The sequence below is a fragment of the Suricata suricatta genome, chromosome X (assembly GCF_006229205.1).
Source record: "Suricata suricatta isolate VVHF042 chromosome X, meerkat_22Aug2017_6uvM2_HiC, whole genome shotgun sequence".
Lineage (NCBI taxonomy): Eukaryota > Metazoa > Chordata > Mammalia > Carnivora > Herpestidae > Suricata > Suricata suricatta.
This window is the reverse complement of record NC_043717.1, coordinates 52,220,069-52,242,546: the sequence shown is the minus strand read 5'-3', so window position 1 is coordinate 52,242,546 and position 22,478 is coordinate 52,220,069. Positions and strand designations below refer to the sequence as shown.

The following is a 22,478-nucleotide window of genomic DNA, read 5'->3' as shown; positions in this document are numbered from 1 at the left end:
CACATTGGGTGTGGAAGTCAATTAAAAGTAAAATCTTAAAAAAAAAAAAAAAAGCATATAGTGTCTAGTTGTGTCTTTTTTGACACTGATAAATGGCTGAATCTATTAATGGTGATACTCTGATTCTATCATTTCTTTTCCATTTACTAGCCGGAACACTTCTATAAATAGAAACATCCCCCTATCAACTACTGGTTACCCTGAGGTCCAGTTCATACAGAAGGAAAACAAATGCTTTATTCTTCCCTATTTAACCAGTTTTCAAAATGAATTACTCCTGATCTATCAAAGGTGATCACCGAATTTCTTTTTAGTATGTTTATAAACTCATGGACTGAAACACATTTGACAAGCTTCAATATATTTCCATTATAATACTCCTAACGTTCAACAGTCCCATCTTTACCCAGTGTGAGCCTCTTCCAGTTGCCTCCCGAGTCCTTTTGACACAATCAAAGTAATACCAAAGCTTCCTTGCTTTCTGGTACGAGATGGCATTCCAGATTATTTTGTCCATTTCCTACCACAAGCCAGAATCAGCCTTTTGACCAAGATATCCTGCTTCTTTAAAGTTGCCCATTTTAAAAATGGATTTTTAGGGGCGCCTGGGTGGCTCAGTCAGTTGAGCATCCAGCTTTGGCTCAGGTCATGATCTCGAGGTTTGTGGGTTCAAGCCCCGCGTCAGGCTCTGTGCAGACAGCTGGCTCAGAGCCTGAAGCCTGTCTTTGGATTCTGTGTCTCCCTCTCTCTCTCTGACCCTCCCCTGCTCACGTGGTCTCTCTCTCTCTCTCTCTCTCTCTCTCTCAAAAATAAATAAAACATTGAAAAAAATTTTAAATAAATAAATAAAATGAATTTTTAATTACTACAGTACATTTTTAATGCAAAACTGCAAACTGCCATATCATATGCCATCCAACAAATGCTTGACTACCATCAGAGAAAAGGGGATATTATTATGTGAAAGATCATGTAAAGCCTTGTTATCTGGCTCTAAATAAAAACAGCCCACACACATAAGCACTTCCTAAGTACCGATTATTAATTTAATGACTAACCTTTTCAAAGTGATGAATTGCAAGCCAAATCTCCCCTTGTGCATTGAAAACACAGCCAAGATTACTCCAAGCTACTGCAAAGTTCGGTTGCGTCTCAATTGCTTTCAAATAACATGCCTTAGGAGGGGTTAATGAAAGAAGATGGGAGGGGAAGGAGGTAAAGGGAAAGGGGAAAATTTGTAAAGGGAAAAAAAAAAGATTGGGGTGGGGGGAAGAAGGTGATATCATTATTCCTTCTCTGACCAGCCAAAAGTGACCCTGCAGCATAGGCTCGCTTGCGCCAAAACTAATGCGCTGCCACAGCTGGCTGCTCCTGCGCTTGCGCCACCAGAACCCAAGTGCAAACCACCATGTTCAGTTCTGCCAACCAACGACCGACCCTCGTACTGGGATTCATCTGGGAAGTCAGTTGCCTCAAGACTCTATATTGGACTTCTCTTATCTGAACACCCAAGGGCTTTTGCTAGGTTTTCAAGTCCTATCTAGAGAGTGCCACTTAAAGCCAAGTTTTTCCACCCCACCCTGTGCCCTCACCAGTTTCCCAAACTGTGTTCTACAAAATGTTAACAGGTATCACTGAAAAAAAAATGGATTGCATGATCAAGTAAATTAGGGAAGGAGAAAACCGGTTTCTTTGCTACAGAACTTCCCTAAGCCCCTTTGTTTATACAGGACTCACTCAGCTTAGTTAACCATGGAACTCTTTCATTAGACGTTTTTAGAATACCCCGAAATACACTCTGGGAAATGCTGTTCTAAACAACAACGCTCCTCGCTAACATCAAAACTATGCTACTGAGGAGAAAGGGGTTTTTCTGCCACGTCAGATATGGGAAGGTCAGGCTCTCAGTTACGTTCTCGCGATGCCCGTCTCCGAAGGGGGACTGAAGCCGAAACCTCATATGACAGGATTGCACCTAGGTTGAGGTCCCTGTAATGCGAGCGCAAACATCGCTTGCGCAACCTAACAGCATCGCACTGCGCAATCGCTGCGAACTGCTGCGCTACAGAGAACACCCCTAGACGCAGCAAACGGCCAACCAGATCTATTAATCTACTAGACAGGCCCATAGAGAATATTTGTTTAATGAGATTAGTTGCACTGGAGGTATGTTAAAACCCAATTTTATCCAAAAAGGCTACACAATAGGACTGAGGGAGCCAGTCAATCAGATTACTCATCTAGTCAACCGTTCACAGGGGCTCGTTTGCACGCATTGCGCGTTAACGCTGCGCAGCCTTTGCGCTACTGCAGGGTCACAGCGCATCATCAGAAGAGCAGAATGCTGCAATCCAAACAAAGAAGAAAAAAGGAAAAAATGAACAACAAGAAGAGTTAGAAGCTTTTACTAGTAAATTATCTCTAATAATTTTTAATATCAATTAACTTTTACTTATCTTTGACAGAATTGTGGCTATAGTATATAACATTCTCTTACATAACTTGCTTGTAAATAAAATTATTTTAAGCTGTTTCTGAAGCCACAAGACAGAAGATTCAGGCATGGAGGCAAATTGTTTTGCTGTGGCAGTTACAAACCCGTTACCATATTTCTCATCATGTGACTTTTCGGTGCGTTCCTTGCTGGAAGAGGAGGAGGTGTGTGTCTGCCCTAGATCCAGGCCTCGAGCTCCCTTCAGCGAGGCACCTTACGCATGGAATAGGAGGTTTCACCCACCTGAAACCTTCTAAATACAATATCAATGGTGAAAAACCAAAAACAAGAGAGAAAATAAAAACAAGATCATTAGTAAAAGTTCAACAAAGCAATTGAAATTCTTTGGATGTCTATTACATATGGGAATGAGGACAGTCTCAAGTCTGTAACATGGGAAACATGCAGAAGGGAGAGGGTTAATCAGGGCTATTGCATACAGCAGGGATTTTTGCTGGAAGAAAGGCTCTTCATTTTCTACAAAGACAACTTAATTTTGCTTCCATCTACTAGGAATATGCTGGCTTGAATTTTCAAATGCACTGATTACAAAAGAAATACATTGCATGTCACTCAAGAGTATGTTCTTGTTCACTAAGTTCTCACAAAAACAGAATAAACATTTTTCAAACTAGGTGTCTCCAGAGCTCTGAAATAAAGAAGTCAGCAACCTAAGGCAGGCGCAATGTCTCAGCCTAAACCGGTCTCTAAAGCTGCAGTGAAGTGCAATTCATGTTAGCTGTCCGCTTGGTGGGGTGACAATTAATAGGAGCTTATTCAATATTTGTTCTATAAATTACCAATTAGATTTATCAACTAAGATTGAAATCCATTACAATTCATTAGCTGGAAACCTACATAAAGGTTAATCCAAAATGTCAGAATTTATGAGCTATGCACTTAAAACTAGTGCCTTTTAACATTAGATGGTGCTGAAAAGCCTTCTCCCTCCCTGACGAGGCAGTCAAACAGACAGCTACGCTGCACATACACTCCACGTGTTAGCATGCGCGTGGGGCTCAGAGCAACTGGTGGGAGTTTCAGAAGCATTCTGGTTTCTCCCCACTCCTCACCCCTGCAGCGCGGTTGCGTAAGGTGGCTTGTAACAAGACAATTTCATTTGGAAATTTAATTTACAATCATACCAAAAGCTTTAATAACCCAACCTGATGTGCAAATTCATTATTTGGAAACACAGAATGCTAAAAGCCACCTTTCCACTTTGGCAAGTTTTCTTTCGATCAGTCCATTTCCCAAACAAACCAGCTTTGTCCTTCTGCTTTTTTTTTTTTAGGAGGGAGGGTGGGGAGGAATAAAAGAAGGAAGTGAGGAAGAAAAAGAAGGTAGACAACTAGGGTTGGAAAAGAGGAAAAAGGAACTTAGGGAAGGGAGTGGGGACAAGAGGGGGCAGGACATTCCAATTACTAATTTGCAATCATTTTAACAGCCTTTCTTCCACTGTAAAAAGGGTAAGGAAGATGAAGGGAGGAAGGTTAAATAAGAATTTTAAATGCCAGTATTACAGGGTAACATTTGGATGAAATTCTTCTCCACTTACAAGCCACAAAGGACTTAGAAGAGCAGCATTTTCAATGGCACCTGCATCATATAGGAGTCTTGAGCCAAATCACAGGCGCTCTGCTTGTCACCAGCAGGCAAGCCTCAGATTTGAAGGAATGTTATTTATTCCCACATAAATGGATCATGACGGAGCCCATTGTTATAAAGATGATCTAGCTCAGCAGAAAGGCTCCAAACTGTTCAGGTTCTTGCTTTACCCCCAGATTTAGAACAGAAATGCCAAAAGCTGGCCCTGCTCTAGTCTGAGGTGATTCATGCCGTCAGGTTTCCTCAGTTTCATAGGACTGTTTTTTGGAGACAGCTCAATGAAGAGTTGAAGACTTGGAAAAAAGTACAAGTTTTCATAACACTGATGTTTAAATGTGTTCTATCAAACACCTACCTTGGCTTCTTCCAAGCGACCCAGGGCTTTGAGCAGGTTCCCTAGGTCACTGCGAACACAGTACAAATCCTAGAAACCGAGAGATACTTATTAATTGTACTCTGTCAATCAAAAACACCTTGAAATTACTTTTATGCATCTAATTATTCCCTGTCATTCTTGTCAACTAAAGACACCACCTGACAAATGAAAAGTACAGAACCACAGTCCTTCATACTCAATTCCAAAATCAAAAAAATTCCCAAAAAAACTTATTTGATGATTAAACCTGACCAGAACTGGCATGAAGCTATTTATGGAATTTACCGATTCCACTTTAGTGTGACTATTCACACCTTTGGCTGCAGAAATATAAATGTGTTTTACTAGAAGGTACTGCTCCAGACCTACCTGGGAGTTTTATACAGGACATTACCATCTTTCTAAAATCCTAAGAATTCTGAACTTTGAAATGCATTTGATCCCACCAATTTCAGATAAAAGACATGGGTCTTAACTATAGCTTCTCCTCTCTCTAAATGGGCCTTAAAAAAAAAAAAGCATTAAATATTTATTCAACTGTTTTGTCCAAAGGTTATGATGAATCACTCCAGTATCAAGGGCCAAAAATTTTCCATGGTGAAAAAAAAGTATTTAGCTGACTGGCTATCAGCAAACCTACCCTTAGGCTGCCAGGCATATTTAGAAACCTTGACTACATTTCAGTATTACACAGAAGGATCACCATCCAACCAAAGCTTCAATCCTGGCACCTGCCACTAGATTACTCATTAGTATTAAGTGCCATTAGAATTGAGTGGGTGAATAATGAAAAGCAGTTGACTCCGCTTTTTATTAGCAGCACAATTGTGTTGCTAGTCATCTGACTCACCAGTCCCTTCATCAGTATAAAAGACTCATCAGAACAGTGAGCTTAAATTTGTCCTGTTTGCCTTTGTTATTCAAATCAGTTAACAAGCACAGACAATGGCAATAGGGAATAAGCTTATCATTCCAAACTGTTGTGTATGGGTTAAGGAGCCTTAAATTAAGTCCTAGTAAGTGAAATTTTGCCAATTGTGCCAATGTATCATCATATATATTACTCTATGCACAACCGTACATGGTTTCCAGTCTGATGATTAATTTTACTGATAAATAGCCTTTGTGAATACATATTATCATCCATCAAGTGAATCAAAAGTCAACCAGCAAAGAATAGGCTGCCACGGAACACCGTTATGGTTGACCACACTGGGTCAGTTCCATGATTTTCCTAATGTGTCCAGTCCATCAAGCAATGACTGGCGTTTTGGGAGAGAACAACGGTCTCCCAAGACCTCAAGTACAAAAGGCTAACACTAATCTTCCAAAAAAAAAAAATCATAGGTATCATTAATATCATTTTTCACCCTACTTATTTATACTCTCAGAAGTAATGAATTCTGTTAACACTGCTATCTACTTTGTGTAATTTTTTCCCCGCTAAACATTAAGGGCTACCCTTCAGTTTTGGTCAATCATGACTGAACAATCCAATCTGTTCATAAAAGCTACTGCTACACCTGCTTATTGTAGTTCTAGAACTTTGGACTTTTACCAGTTCCTATGCCTTTTCTGCCATAATAATAAAAAAATCTTGCAATAAATCTCCAACAGTGACCCAAATGGGCAATACAGTTTAGCCAACTGTATTGGGCAACTTTAAAAAAATTTTTTTAATGTTTATTAAATTTTGAGAGACAGAGCATCAGAGAGGGGAAGGGGCAGAGAGAGAGAGGGAGACACAGAATCTGAAGCAGGTTCCAGGCTCTGAGCTGTCAGCACAGAGTCTGACGTGGGGGCTCGAACCCACAAACTACCATGAGATCACAACCTGAGCTGAAGTCATTCGCTCAACCAACTGAGCCACCCAGGAGCCCCTGTATTGGGCAACTTTTACTCTCTAGGTTTTTTTATTTAATGTTTATTTTTGAGAAAGAGAGCAAGCAAAGGAAGGGCAGAGAGAGAGAGGGAAACAGAGGATTCGAAGCACGTTCTGTACTGTCAGGGCAGAGACTGATGCGGGGCTAGAACTCATGAACCATGGGATCAGGACCTGAGCCGAAGTTAGAAGCTTAATCAATCAATTGAACCACCGAGGCTACCCTTTAGTTTCTATAAACTCTTGGATGGATGTCATCCAAGTCCTGATAGTGTCTACCTATATTTAGTGGTATCTTGATCCATTATAGCATACTAAAGCAAGTTAACACAAGGCTCAGAGTTAAAAATAGACTATCTTCAAGATCACTATAAGATAATCAACAAGGCAATTTTAGGAAAACGTAAAATATTTCATATTAAATACAGTATAATACTGAAATCAAATTCTTGCATTTGGAAATCCAAACCTTTATGCACAACAGCAAACTTCTAAGAAAGTCAAGGGTACCACCATTCCCCCAAAAGTTCAAAATCTAAGACTATGTCAAAATGAGTAAGAATTTCCTGTATAGCCACCCCTCCTAAAATAGCATTTATTTCCTGCCTTTCCTCCTAGAGCCCCCACCCCTATCCACACCATCTATATATACACGTACACATGAAGTAAAATCAGGTTGATGATAACCTACAGTAGTTCTCAATTGCCTCTCAAATTAAATTTAAACTCCTCAGCCTCTCTATTCTTTCTAAATCTTCAAATTGACTCTCCTCTACTCTGCTCACTTCATTACTACTTGACTCACCACTTCAGCCAAGGAAGTCTACTTGCTATTTACCTTCTTACAGAATACTTAGGTTATAAGCACCCACTCAAGAAAATCTTCTGATTAATACTCTCTAACAGTAATCATCCAAGGAACTTACGCCCTTTTCCCCTTTATGGGTCAGGTTCTACCTCATGTTATAATCCTCAACTTTTTCTCCCCAGCACATATCACCCCAATTCCTAATAAAGCACTGCACACAGAATACATATTCAAATTTTAAATGTGACATTTGCATAGTAAATACAATAAAAAGCAGAGAGATAGAAAGATAAGGTTTTCAACAGTTTATCTGCTTAAGTGAGGCTCACAAGAATAACAATGTGACAGTAACACGTGATGGTCAGGATGCCAGGAGCTCTGTGTTCTGCATCCACAATCAAAGCCAAAGCAACATTTCAACAACCAACAGACCCAGAAACAACTCCTTGGAGGAACTCAAGGTTATAGCCATTTTACAAAGGACAATTTTATGCGTAATTCACTGAAACTCTGGTGAGCCACCATGTAGATTACCAGCTGCAATAGGACCTTTAAATACAATGGACTAAAATCTCAGTGAAATTATGAAACCGACATCACAGAAGACAATTCGGAATGTAAAAGTATGAAACAGCTCTAGGTCTTAAAATTTCTATAATCAAGTCACAGAATAACTCCTAGGACTAACTGAAAATGATAAACATTGCCAAAAACAGGTTCCCAAGCATACCACCATAACATTTCACCGTTTGACTGCTGCAAACCCAAAATAACCTGATTTTAACTATTTTTCATAGAAGGCCAACTACATCTAGGATTCAGGACAATAATGTGCTGCCAATAAGGACACAACTTAGGAACAGAATCAAGATTCTGTCAGTAATGAACTGACAAAGGCATGTAAGAGGAGGGTGATATCTAGTTAAGACTAGATATCCTGAAATAAGGTAAGACATAATTGCTATAGTATATTCAGGTGAAAAGAAGCAGTGTGCACAATCCTTTTTCCGTTCTTATCAGGGAAGGCATAAAAATAAAGCGGCTTCCTCCACAAGTAGCAACACAGAACCAGATGGGAACACATAGATGTTCAATGCCTTAAGCGGTAGTCCCATGATGTATTCTATATTCTAGGACTATTTTATTTCTTTGGTATGACACAACAGCCAGCATTCTGTTGACAGGTTAGATATTTAAAAATATGGTTCTGTCTCCCACTGTAGTTTTACCTTCTCATCATACTCCTACAGTTTGGTATACAGTCAGCAGCAACAGACTGCTCGGCTACACACGTAAACAGTCGGAAACCCGAGCCAAGGGGATCAGAGTTCAAGATGTTTGGGGCCACAGCTATGTAAGACGGTACAAGTGAGTTTATACTGAATCAACAAAAGAAGGGTGGAACCAACCATGATTAATAAAGGGGAAAAACTTACTGTGACAACTAGGTGCACAAGTGAACTCTGAGCCTTGGCAAGGATAGGGGCCAATGATAGGGGTTTCCCCCATAATTTTTTTGTAACTAGCTAAAGAGTACTGCAATTTACAAAAGTACTTTATACTTTTCACAGAAAAAGTTACAAAAAGCCACTTAAGTTTACATACATATGCACTGAGTTATCTCCGAAGGGATATGTAAGAAATTAGTTTCATTAGCTAGCTACCTCCAAGAAGGGTAACTGGGAGACTTTTCCCTGTAGCCATATAAAAAGCAATGAACTAACTAACTAACTAAAGTTAAACTAAACTAAATTAACTGGAAAAATATTCGTTAAAAGATGTCATGATAAAAAGTGATTTCAGATCTTTGTGCAAGCTACTAAATTAAGCTGTGGTTTCCTACACTACTAAATTAAGCTGCAGTTTCCTAACCTATAAAATAGAGATTAAGAGAAGGCAGGACATGATCAATGGTTTTCAAACTGTATTTAAGGGCTGCTTTGAAGGGTGGGCACCCTTTGGGCACATCATTCCTTTTGAATCTTTTATTTCTTCTCTCTTCTGTGTTTCCTTTCAAGATAGTCAGGCTCAATCAAAAGAAACAAACAAAAAAGAGACCAAAAAAAAAAAAAAAAACCAACAGGCTCTTAAATATAGAGAACAAAGCGGTAGTTGCCAGAGAGGAGGAGGAATTGTTGAAGGGGACTGACAGTACACTTAATGTGGGGGCACCTGGGTGGCTCAGTCAGTTGGGTGTCCAACACGATTTCAGCTCAGGTCATGCATGACCTCATGGTTGATAGGACCACTATTAGTGGGAGGCCTGCTAGGGATTCTCTCTCTCTGCCCCTCCCCCCAGCTTGCATGTGCAGTGCATGTGTAATACATGTGCATGCCCTCTCTCTCAAACATCCAAAAAAAAAAGTGCTTAGAGGGGCTGCCTGGGTGGCTCAGTCCTTTAAGTGTCCAACTTTGACTCAGGTCATGACCTTGCAGTCCATGAATTCAAGTCCTATGTCAGGCAGGTGTACTTTGGATTCTCTATCTCCTTCTCTCTCTGCTTCTCCCCTGCTCACACTCTCTCTCCCTCTCAAAAATAGACATTATGAAAATGAGTATTTATTGTGATGAGCACTACGTAACATATAGAACTGTTGAATCATTACACTTTATACCTGAAAATAACTGTATGTTAATTATACTTGAATTAAAAAAAATTGTTACCAAGAGAAAAAATGACGTTCAGGCTCAGGTTTTAATACCTTATTTCACCATTACTAGCTATGGGATCCCAAGAAAATTACATTACCCCTGTCTTTTTTTAATTGGTAAAATTTGCAATAATACCATCTACCTCAAAGGATCATCGTAAGCATTAAGACCAACAACTGAAACAATTGGCACAACGTCTGAGGACATAGACTTTCAATAAATGGTAGCTAACATCATTACTTATTAAGCAGTTCCAGGGTTGCTGCAAAACTAAACGTTGACTACTTAGCTGGGTTACACATTCTTGACTATTTCTGGATTCCTATTCTCCCTCTATCATTACCTCTTAAGTTTGTACCTATCTTCTTTCCCTAATTACATTAAAAGCTCTGAGGGCAAGCCTTACTTTTCTTATGAATCTTTCAGAGACCCTAATACAGTGTGAACGGAACATCGGCCAGCTGGGCCTCACCTGTTCGCCAGAAAACATCTGCAATTTAGACAAAACAACTTAGGAACTCATCAAAAACCTGCTTTGGCTACCACCTCCATTCTACCACTTTTAATCATGTTGAAAGAAGAAAAGAATTAAGATACTGAGGGACGAATTTCGCAGCCTAGTTTCCATGTCACTGATCCACACAGTGGCATCTTGTTTTAACTATTTTATATTACAGATTAAGGTCCTTTACCCACTTGAAAATCCTTGAAAATCAATTAACCGTTACAAATACCTATTGGAATGTATCCAAATGTATTCAAAACAACCCAAAGAAATAATTTTACAGGCATTATAAAAAGTTTCTTTCAAGAGTTTCTTTCAAGAAGGATGCTTACATTTGAATGTAACTTGCTACAGAAAATGAATTTTTTAAAACATAATGCAGACCTGGTCAAAGCAACTTCACCATTTTAAGTAAACTAACACTTCTAATCTCTTAACTTTATTCCATGCAAAAGAAAAGGCCTATTTAACGTCTTGAGGTAGCAGGCTACATTTCTTTCTGGGCTTTTGTAGAGGGGAAAATAATAACCATTAGAATTTTACTCACAGGATTGTACTGAAGAGCAGAGACATAAGCTTGCACTGCCCCTTCCATGTCACCCGCTGCTACCAATGCGGCTGCCAGGTTAATATAACCATCGATGAAATCTGGTTTGAGACGCAATGCATGCCGGTAATGCTCAATTGCTTCCTGCAACTGCCCTCTTTCCTTGTACACGTTCCCCAAATTCGAATACGCTTCTGCCAGAAGGGGGTTCTGTTTAATCGCCAGAGTGCTAAAGTGAGCAGATCTGGAAAAGGCGAAAAGTGTTGACACATGGGTATGCTCTTACAGAAGAAGGTATGGCCCATATGCAATTCAATTTCTGAAGATCTTGTGCTATTATCGCTAATTATGTAACAATATGTTGTCTTTTAACTAGTGTGTAGTAAGAAAACTTTTGGAAATCAAAATTCCAAATTACAAATCAGAATCCTTTCTTCCTAGAAGATAAAATTCTTAAAGTCTTATTACTGAACTGCCACACAGGAAGCCATGAACACTAAGACCAAGCATGAAAATGCTATGTGCAGGACTCTCATCTCATCTTCCATTTGTTGATCATACATAATGACACTCATCTTTCTTTAAAGGTCTAAATAAGCCTGAATAGCAATTAAAAGGATAAGACCACAGATTCCTCCCTTTTGATTAATTCAGCTGATTAGCTAAAAGCAGCATATCATGATGACTTATGCATTTGCAACTTGAACCACATATGCACCTCCTAACACAGCAATGTACACCTCATTTCTGAACATTTGCATTCCTCCAGTGGACACGTTTTACACAGGTGAGACTGGATGCTAGGATGCATACTAAGAATAATTTATTTTCTGAACAGAGTTAAGAAAGCAGATGTAGGTGGGGGAAAAAGGCACAAAAGGTCCCTAGGCATACTGATAATATAACCAGCACCACAAAAGAAAAGGGAGAAAAACTGGCAGCTGGGCATGTCGCAAGTGGGCAAAAGAGCAGATGTGCGTTGGTGGCTCAGCTGAAACCCAGTACTGGAAAATTTTCCAGTTCAAATATTTAAGTATCATTTTTTAAGCTCAACACCCAGAGGCAGCAATCACCAGCAGGTACCCCCACATCTCCTACCTGTCCAGCCTTCGACACTGGAAGTGTATAGATGAAAGTAATAAAAGCACACCAGTATTGTCTGGCTCTTGTCTCCAGAGCTGCATGCAGTGTCTCTCAGCTGCCTCAAAATCTCCTGCCTGATATTCTCGATGTGCCAACTCAGCTAACCCTTGGAAGGAAAGCATACGTTTCGTTGGTTCTGGAGAATCATCAAAACATTTGAGGAAAGGAGGGGGGAAAACAAAAAGTTAGAAATGCAAACAAAAAAATGTAAAAATATGGTATATTAAACTCAAAGATGAAAATGCTTGAAACTATGTAAAGCACTAGAGTGTTCTGCACTTTATTTATACCCCCAAGTTAACATCAGGTGCAGAAGTGGTATTTTTAGAATTCACCATCATTCCTTCCCAGACTAAATATAAACACTTACTTCCAAAGATTACATTTTATAAACAAATATACTCTGTACTTTTAAATTATAAATCAGAGGTAGCATCTAAAGGTTCAAGACACATTATTCGTTACACCTTAGTTAACATACAGAAACAAAACAAAACATGATTTGCAAGGTCACAAAGATTTAATGATGTCAGAATAACCTACTGGAAACAAAACACTCTGTCCCATGCTTTAGGTTAGATTTGCAAGGGGTAGGGTGGAGGGTGGAGTACTGGTAACACTCTCTTAACCTGAGTGTGAACACCAGATGTGTTTTTAACTCTTAAAATTACATCGATGTTTTTTGTAGATTTCACAACATAATTGTTTGATTCAATTAAGGGATACACTAGAAATCAGCAGAAGAGGGGAAAAATCCTAAAAGTAGAGGTGCTATTTTTAAAACAGCTGATAAACAAGATGAATTACTCTTGCAAGAGCCCAAATATTTAAATGGACCATCAGACATTTTAAATAAAGACCCAGGATTATATTGCTCCTCTATTACCCCGAATTTACAATGGGGGCCAAATTAGCTAAATCCCACTCACGCTAGTTTAAGAGTAGCATTTTCCAAAGAGCTCTGACACTGACCAAAGGATCAAGGGTTGCATATAACCCTACATAAACCAGTCACCTACAACTGCAACGATTTTAAAAAGAATGGGGAAATGCTAAAATACAGAACCATTGGATAAAGTGTGACAGAATGAACAACAAATGAAAAGCACTTTGCTGCATCTGTCTTAAATCAGATACATAAAGATAAGGGTGCAGCTTACATAAAGCCCAGAGAGAAAGACAAACTGCCTAAGTCTCAATTGTAAACACTTACTCAAACAATGATACATTGCTAGGAATTTGACCATAGTACTTCATTAGGAGGTTGGGATGGGAAACATGTACACATTACTTAAATTCTACCAAGGTCATAGTGACAAGCTCAAATTGTAGCCTCGCTCCCCAACCATCAGAGCTGGCTATTCAGGAAAGCAAAGTAAATTTCCTGACAGAATGTAAAGCTGACCACTACACCAGAGCAGAGACTTGCATCCAAACCCGGGTGAGGTTCTACCCCAAACAGAAACGAGAGAATCAATTACACTTTAGGCAGTCTCTAGAACTTCCTAGCTCCTGAACACATCACTTTATCAACTTTTCAAAGCCCCTTATCTGCTAATTTTAACACTTGAAATAAGAACTTCCTTAAATAAAATAACACACACAGAAAAGGCCAAGCTACTATAGAATCTTAAATCTCTCAGAATCCCTGGGAGGAAGGGGAACACCCACTAATTATTAACCCCACTATCCACAACCTCGTGGATAAGATACAACTGAAGATTCGCCTCTGACTTGCTGCAGAATGCCCAAAAATAATGAAACCCTTGACCCATCTCAACTAAGAACAAAATAACCTCGTGGGAAACCTTAGAACCACAGCCCAGTTCCCTCCCTTCCGCCCCAAATAGCCTCAATATGGAAAGGCAGCTGAAGGACACTCCTATAATTTGGTTCTCTTATTTTTAGTACCGAATGCTTTCGACCGAATAAAAGGGCAACCGCCTTGCACTTGTGCAGCTACACTCCAGTTGCTTTACAAACTCTTCAAGCAGGGATGAAAACTTAAAAAAAAACAAACAAAAAAAAAACCACCCTATGAATAAAGAGATACCAAGCTAAAGAATGGGGATGGAAGACCCAGAGGCGGTGGCGGAGGAATACAGGGAGAAAGTAACACAAAGCAAGAAATCCAGAGGGCAGGGTGGTCAACGCCAAAGTACAGCGCCGGGCTGGTTTATCCCCAAGGGTAGGAAGTGGCCCGCAGGGCTGGCAACCTCGCGAAGGAAAGGGTGTGGTTCCCTGCGGGAGGGGAGGGAAGACAGGGTGGGAGATCCAGGCCGCGGGCAGCTGGTGGAATCGGGCGATGGCAAAAGGAACCCCTGGAAATTTCCAATCAAGACTGGGGCCGCTCGACCGAAGAAACACCAAAAAGGCGCTGCCCAGGGGGGCGCCGCTCAGTATACCCTCTTCCCGAGATTACTTACAGCACGCCCAAGGAGCTTTTGCTCGTCCTCGGGTGATGCAAAGTGAGGATATGATTACATCGGAATGGCACCCCCGCCCTAGACTGACAGAGAAGAACCAAATCCGGCTAGGGGGGAAAGGGCTGGGCGGGGGGGGGGGTCGGTTCTGGAGGTGGGGAGAGGAGGGGGTGGTGAGCCGAACTGGGGGGAAAATGGGCTGTGAAGGCGAGGGAAGGGTAGGGATTCCGACGCAGTCCATTCCGAGACATTCTAAGCGCGCACGTGTGGTAGAAGCGTCCCAAGAGAGTAGGAAGCTAGAAAATTGATGGATTTAAAAAGCAAAAAATGGAAGCAAAAAGCGAACAAGAAAGAGGAAATGTTTGAGGAGCGGACGACAGCGGAAAACCCGAACAGATGCCGGTAGACGACGAAAAGCTCAGCAATGCCGCCGATGTGATGGGGATGGCTAGAGGGAAGGAAGGGAATGATGAGAGGTAGAGGACGGCGCGAGACCCCAAAGGGGCTTCTGCCAAGGTAGAACGGACACCGGTACCTGTGCTGTCGGCCACGCTGCCCACGGAAGACGCCATCTGGAGCTTCTTGAAGGAGAACGAGAAGGGGGTAGTTGACCTACTGCCGCCGCTACTGGCAAGAATGTTTCTGGAGGTAGCAAATAAGAGGGCAGCAGACGTGCCAGTGTTTTGGCAGGCTTAGGCAGCGGCAGCAGTTACAGGCTTCGAACCTTAGGAACTCTGGATGGTCATCTACCTCTCACGGTCTTGAAATGGCGGCGACGGCTCCTCGGCTGAAACAACACGGGCCGGAACTACTTTCTGTTACAATCAAGTACCAGCGCGGAAGTAGCGCGGCACCAGCGCAACCGACAAAGTGACTATAATCAATGTCCTAGCTCTTGTGTAACCTTCCGCCCGGGGCCCATTGCGACAAACACGATTGTGGCGAGAGCGCATGCGAGCAACCTTGTCAACCTTACTCGCACCGTCTGGGGTAGGAGCGGCCAAGTTTTTCAATAGCGAAGCGGAGGGTTAAAAAGAAACCCGTCTATACGACAGAAATATTTTTTCCGGAGTCATATAGTCTGTTACCTAACCAAGAGAGTAGATTTTAAGGTAAATGCCAGAGGCGTCTAAAAAAAAATCTCGTCAACTTTATTCGTGTAAAAATCGATAGTTACAAGGTTCTATCAACCTGAGGAGGTGAATTTAAATGTTTATATTTCAAAGACTGAACTATTGTTCGAAACGGTGGCGGAGAAGGTTATGGTTTGAACAAGTCTTAATTCTGACTCCAGCCACTGATTTAACCACTTCGATGAAAAACACTAATAACTTTCACAGGGCCAAATGAACCCAAACATCTCAGATGTTAGCCATATAGCCCAAAATTTCAAAATTGTTTTGGTGTTCAGGGTAGTTCTGCCCGAGGTATGGAGGCAAATGCTTCAAATGCCTTTGCATTCCAAAGGCAACCATAAAAATGTTAAAGATGATTCATACTCGTCAAAATCCTTCACTCCCTTCAGGCTTGTGACTTCATTTCCATCATATAGCTTTGTGAATCCTAAAAATCGATTTCATTTAGCTCAAGGCAGTTCAACAATGACAGATGAATTCACTTGCCATCTACCTAAAACCACACATCTAGATTGGGTCTGAACTGCCTCCACTTCCTTGAACACATCAACTCTTATGATCCCCCTGTAGTTTCAAGTCCATTGTTCAGATACTTTGTAACATTGGTACTAATCTAGATCTCCTTGCACAAAGGATTTAAGGTACCTTGCCACATCAGCAAGAAATTATTATAAGCTCATGGAGGCAACAAAATGGATCTGTCAGAGCCTTTTTATTTCAAAGTCACCCTTGATCTAAGAAAACAGGTTAGTAAATTTCTTTTGAACGTTTCTACTACCTAGTTATTTGACTATGTTTAAAAAAAAAAACCCAAGCCCTCCAGTTCTGCTTCAGTTTCTTCAAGACAGTTCACAAACTGTTAATTATGGATATGATGAGCACAAAGAAAATTCATATGAGAATTTCTTCCATCGCAGCCAATAATTAAGAGTCACATGCAATGAAAAAGACAACGTTCACTTCATAAACTCTCTCTGGAAATCAAGTATCACCCTCTTCTCTCATTGATTTAACCGAGAAAGCCTTTTCTCCCCTTCTCATTATAAGTGCCCCACCTGTGGTGAATAAACTCAGCTTCTCAACTTTTAGAGCAGACCGCAGATTCCACTGGCAGATGTGTAGGCCTTACTGACTAGTGAGTGCTAGCTGATTAAGTACAATTCTTTTTGTCATTCAATGCCAGGTTCTGTTCCCTGTCAGGCAGGCTATTTGGCCTATCCATACTTGTGGTCTAAGCTTCCTTACCCTGAGAGAAGAGTCAGAGAATAGTATGATACATTTCGTTGCTGTGGAAAGCTAGATGGTGGGGCTTACAGTGGTTCAAGGGGGGAAAATTCCAGCTGAAGTTTCAAGAACCCCCTCCAGGTACCTTCCAGTCATTGCACCTTGAAGAAGGTTTAGTTTGAAGGATTTACTCAGTAGACAAACATGCCTTCTTTGGCCAGTCCAGTAACATTTTCTAGAGTCTCTGTGTGCAAGGCACCTCAGGGGACACAAAAATCAACAAGACCACATCTTGCTCCCAGGGAACTTGAAGCCCAGTTAGGTAGCCACTAAAAAGCCACTAGAGCATAAAACACAAGAGTATTATTTAGGAGATAAATTACATTCAGCTCTATAAAATATCTGGGGAGGGAATAGACACTTCAGGCTGGAGGAGGGTGACCAAGAAGGCCTGACATAGGCAGTGAAGAGGGTGCTTTTGTGTATGCTCTTTCACACTGATTTCTGCTTATTTTTCTCCCTTTGATGTGTCGCAATCCTAAATTCAGAATCATCTGAAATAAATCAGCCGCTTCCTCCACCCCAGCGCCAAACTTTGTCTCCCCACTACCATCACGAGTGGCGCATTAGGTTTTTGTTACCGTGCGGCAAAGGACCACAAATGTAAAGGCTCAAAACAGGACAAGTTTCGCCACGCTCGTGCCAGCTCTGGGCAAGGGAGCTGGAGTCACGCTGTGTCGCGGCCGCCGCCTCCCGCCGCGCAGCTGCCACGGGAAAATGGCTCCAGAGGTTCAACGAAGCTGGAGAAACACATGGATGTCGCCCCTCGGGCTCTCCAGATGTTCGGGGATAACGTTCTGGAGAGAGATTGATCCCTCAGGGTCCGGTAAGTAGTCACAACGAAGAAAATCCATCTTAAACCCTTCCAGAAATATTTGAACCTGAATAAAAGTCTACGAGAAATGGACTAAACGGTAGTACAATAACCATCACTAGCCGGGGAGTTTGGAAAACACGATGCTTTATTTGGTAGCCGCTAGGATGGAGATATGACCAGCTATGATATCAACCGTGGAGATGAGAAAGATGGGGGAAAAAATAGATCAAAGACTGAAAGCTTAATGGGCACATTTAAAACGCTGCTTTTCTGCAGAACAAAAGCAGAAAGGCTAGGGGAGCTCTGCCAATTGAGGCTACCTTTTCCTCTCCTCAGCACCGACTTTAAAGGTGTGCGCGCTCAGGGGCGCCAGGGTGGCTCAGTCGGTTAAGTGTCTGACTTCGGCTCAGGTCATAATCTCATCGCTCCTGGATTCGAGCCCTGCATCCGACTCTCTGCTGTCAGCACAGAGTCCCCGCTTCTGATCCTCTGTCTCCCTCTCTCTCTACCCTTACCCCTTTCACTCTCTCTCTCAAAATAAACATAGAAAAAAAAAAGATGTGAGAGCTCAAAGACTAATAAGGTCCACTTCCCTTGGCAACCATCATTACAGTCCCACCAATGGCCTCTTGACCCACAAACTCTGAAGAGAGGTGTATCAAAATGCAGGAGGCAAGACTCGAAGCTGTGGTTCATTCTTCCAATCCAAGTCCAGCATAGAATGATGTTTGAAAAGATTTTCACAACCTTCAGCCTGGAACTATGTGTCAAGAACAAAAGAATTCACCAAAGAGTTCAGAATCTCGAAAGGGAGACTTGCTTCATCACGTCAATGAACACGTGTCTGTACTTATTGGACGGACACCTCACTACTGCTATCGGTGTTCTGTGCCTATAGATGAAGGGATGGGTTCTTTGGAAGGATCATCTAGCTATATTGTCTGATCAGTTCCTTCTACCATGAAAGTTTCTGCAGTTCTTTCTCAAGTGGGAGGGAATTCTTTCTCTGAAAAGGAAAGTCAGGTAGACCAGGGCCTACAGTCATTGTCCAGAGATCTCTGCGGTTCAGTCTGTGAATGGCTTGTTGACACCACAAGCATCACATTGCAGAGCCCAAGAGCAAGTCATGATGATGTCGCTCCATGCTCACCATCGCTACCTCCAATGCAGAATAATCAAATCCAAAGGAACGTTAGTGGACTCACCGGCACAGATGTGCTTGTGTCTGTCTGTGCTATCATTTGAATGTTGGTCCTGACTCTGCTCCTGCAATTGCAAGAGTTTATGAGTCAATGGAAAGTAGTGGTCTTATGGTTGTGACAAGACTGACAGAGGTGCTGAAAACACTTGTGAACTAAAGATGGTCCCGGGAACAGGTCACAGGCTGAGAGGCAGAAGGGAATCTAGTAAATGTGCCAGATGGTGCTTTTCTTGTTCTGGATAGTTCTGATGACTGTTATCTTTTAAGCACTTCACACTAGAATTGAGCACTCAGTCAGTTTTGCTTTTGTGAACAACCAGATGTCGATGGACAATTCCTTTTTATTTTTAATGTTTTTATTTATTAATTTTGAGAGAGAGAGAGAGAGAGAGAGACAGCGTGAGAAGGGGAGGGTCAGAGAGAGAGGGAGACACAGAATCCGAAGCAGGCTCCAGGCTCTGAGCTAGCTGTCAGCACAGAGCCCGATGCGGGGCTCTAACCCACAAACCATGAGATCATGACCTGAGCCGAAGCCAGACGCGTAACCAACTGAGCCACCCAGGCGCACCTGGACAATTCCTGATGTAAATAAAAATTCAACCAGGGACTCTGAAAATAGAGCTTTTCATTATTCAGGGCCTCTGTTGCCTGCATCTGCAATTTACCCTTTTCAGACTGACCAGTTAGGTATCGTGATTCTTGCAGGTGCGTTCTTTGCAGTACCTGTTTCATTTTGTTAGGTTTCTGTATACCAGAATAGACTTAATTCAAAACTGCCTTTGCCAACAAAATGAAGGATTATTGACAGGAACAGCATTAATGAAACTTAGCAGAGCCCTGCATCTTGCACTTTCAGTTCAAGAAAAAGATTGAAACATAGTAGGCAAACTTTCATTGCTATTAAAAACGTTTGCTGCTACAGCTCTTAAAGTTTTTGGTGCAAAGAGTAATCAATTTGTTTAGTGGTAGGGGAGTGCCAGCAAGTTATCATGCGTTTATTTTGGGTTCCTTAAAAATAAAAGTCTTGAGGTTTTAGAAGTGTGAAGTATCAGGGCGTCTGGGTGACACAGTCAGTTAAGTGTCCATCTCTGGCTTAGGTGCAGTTCACGAGTTCTAGCCCCTGTGTTGGGCTCTGTGCTGGCAGCTCAGAACTTGGAGCCTGCTTCAGATTCTGTGTCTCCCCTCTCTCTGCCCCTCCCCCACTCATTATGTTTCTTCTCTCTCTCAAAAATAAATATACATTAAAAAGTTTTTAAAAATCTTTAAGAAACGTATGCCACCACTTCAGAAATTGTTGCCTTTTCCGTCATTAAACTGATACAAACAGGTATACAATAAAGACCCACGGAACTAGAACTGCTTTTTTTATTTTTATGTTTATTTATTTTTGAGTGAAGGAGAGACAGAGAGAAAGTAAGTGGGGGAAGGGCAGAGAGTGAGGGACACACAGAATCTGAGGCAGGCTCCTGGCTCTGAGCTGTCAGCATGGATCCCGATGTGGGGCTTGAACCCATGAACTAGGAGATCATGACTTGAGCTGAAGTCAGATGCTTAATCGACTGATCCACACAGGCGTCCCTAGAACTATTATTAAAGAAGTATTACATGATGCTATTCCTATGATAGCAACTTTTTGTGTTACTTTCCTTTGGCAAACATTTTCTCCTAATGTCTTCAGCTTAAAGTCAATATTTTCTCAGGTAGAACCTGATTGTACAACTAAATTTCATAAATAGATTGGATTCTCTTACAACATGAAACTTTTTATCAAGTTTTCAATTGATTTAGATACAAAGAAAACATTGTTTTGTAGTTGGATTCACAGTTTTCATTAATGTAGTCACCAGGAAAATGTGCTAGATTTGACCCCTGGCCCCACCAAATACTCCAGTTCAAAAAGTGTGAAAAATGTGAAGAGTATATTAAAAAAATATTAAAACCCATATCACATATATAGAAGTCTTATTCCCTACCATATATATGCCATTTTTAAAAGTTTTTTGTTAGTTTCTTTTTAATTTAGCTAAATCTTGATTAATTTGGAATTATTAATCATTTTACCTCTGATTCAGTAGTCATGAGTGGTTATTCCTAATATTTATTAGTTATTTTGAAATGCAGACTGTTTATTCATTGCACAATGATATAGTGTTTTGAGATTATCTTGTGCAGAAAATGTTTCTGGTTATACGGCTTTAAAGGGAAATGTTTCTATCTAAAATGAAAGATGGAATTCAAGATGTTTCTTTTTCACTTCATTTTCTCTAACTTCATTTGAACACAAGGGTAAAAGTCTTAAGTCAAACTCGTGACTTTGTCATTCAAACATATCTGTATCCCCACCTTTTTCTCCACTCGTGTTTTAAAGTCAGAATCGAGATATTACCAAAGAAAGCCACAAAGCCATAATATCATGATATTATCTATTTTGACTTAAAGGGGGAAAGGTAATTAATTAATTTTGGTAGAGCATTGATCGTACTTTGTTATGGAGGCTTCTCTTTCATTTTCTGATATATTTTCCCCTAGTAAGATGGAATATGGAATATTGTAATAACATGACTTAAGGTTTTGCTACAAACTGCTTGGATTAAGAATTATTACGGGGCACCTGGGCGGCTCAGTCAGTTAAGCCTCTGACTTGGGCTCAGGTCGAGATCTCACAGTTCGAGAATTCGAGCGCTGCATCGGGCTCTGTGCTGACAGCTCAGAGCCTGGATCCTGCTTAGGATTCTGTGTCTCCCTTTCTCTCTGCCCCTTCCCCACTTGTTCTGTCTCTCTCTTTCTCTCAAAAATAAATATTTAAAAAATTAAAAAGAGAATTATTACAAAGCTGTAAAGTTATCAAATTAATGTAAGACATTTAAACTACTCTTTTCCATAGCTACTTATATTTAAACAATTTTTGAAGTATAGTCAACCATGTTACATTAATTTTAGATGTGCAACACAGGGATTCAACAACACTACATTATGCTATATGCTCACCGCCAGTGTAGCTACTACCACCTGTCACCGTACAATGCTATTACAGTACCATTGACTATATTTCCTGTGAATATAGGGAATCATTTCATCCTCATTATGTATTCATTCCCTAGCTGGAAACCTGTACCTCCAACTCCCCTTCACCACATTTACTCATCCTCCCATCCCTTCTTCCTTCTGGCAACCACTAGTTTATTCTCTGTATTTATAGGTCTGTTTCTGCTCTTTTTCTTTGTCCATTTATTTTGTTTTTACTTATTATTGGAGGGAGAGAGGGAGAGAGAGAGAGGAGAGAGAGAGAGAGAGAGAGAGAGCGAGCGCATAAGTAGGGGAGGGGCAGAGGGAGAGGGAGAGAAAATCCCAAGCAGGCTCCATGTCCAGAGTAGAGCCCAACATGGGGCTCAATCTCACAACTGTGAGATCATGACCTGAGCCAAAATCAAGAGTCAGATGCTTAACTGACTGAGCCACCCAGGCACCCCATGTTTTTGTTTTTGTTTTTGTTTTTAGATTCCACATATAAGTGAAATCATTTAGTATTTTTCTGTCTGACTTATTTCACTTAGCATAATACCATCCATGTTGTAGCAAATGGCAAGACCTCCTTTTTTATG

General features: G+C 41.0%; 1 protein-coding gene and 1 pseudogene across 3 annotated transcripts in view; one reads left to right on the top strand and one right to left on the bottom strand.

Moving 5' to 3' along the window:
- OGT (O-linked N-acetylglucosamine (GlcNAc) transferase) overlaps positions 1–15,238 on the bottom strand; it is a 38,400-nt gene extending 23,162 nt beyond the window's left edge. Inside the window, exons 1-5 of one of the 3 annotated variants that reach the window (XM_029929410.1) lie at positions 14,974–15,238; positions 11,971–12,151; positions 10,873–11,116; positions 4,458–4,526; positions 1,059–1,175 (exon numbers count right to left, since the gene is read on the bottom strand). In XM_029929410.1, the coding sequence (XP_029785270.1) occupies positions 1,059–1,175; positions 4,458–4,526; positions 10,873–11,116; positions 11,971–12,151; positions 14,974–15,010 (648 nt within the window). In that variant the 5' untranslated portion in view covers positions 15,011–15,238. Of the gene's footprint in view, positions 1–1,058; positions 4,527–10,872; positions 11,117–11,970; positions 12,152–14,973 lie in introns of all 3 variants that reach the window. The other 2 variants (XM_029929411.1, XM_029929413.1) reach the window with 2 other exon arrangements.
- Positions 15,205–19,696, top strand: LOC115283412 (annotated as a pseudogene).
- The last annotated feature ends 2,782 nt before the right edge of the window (positions 19,697–22,478 follow it).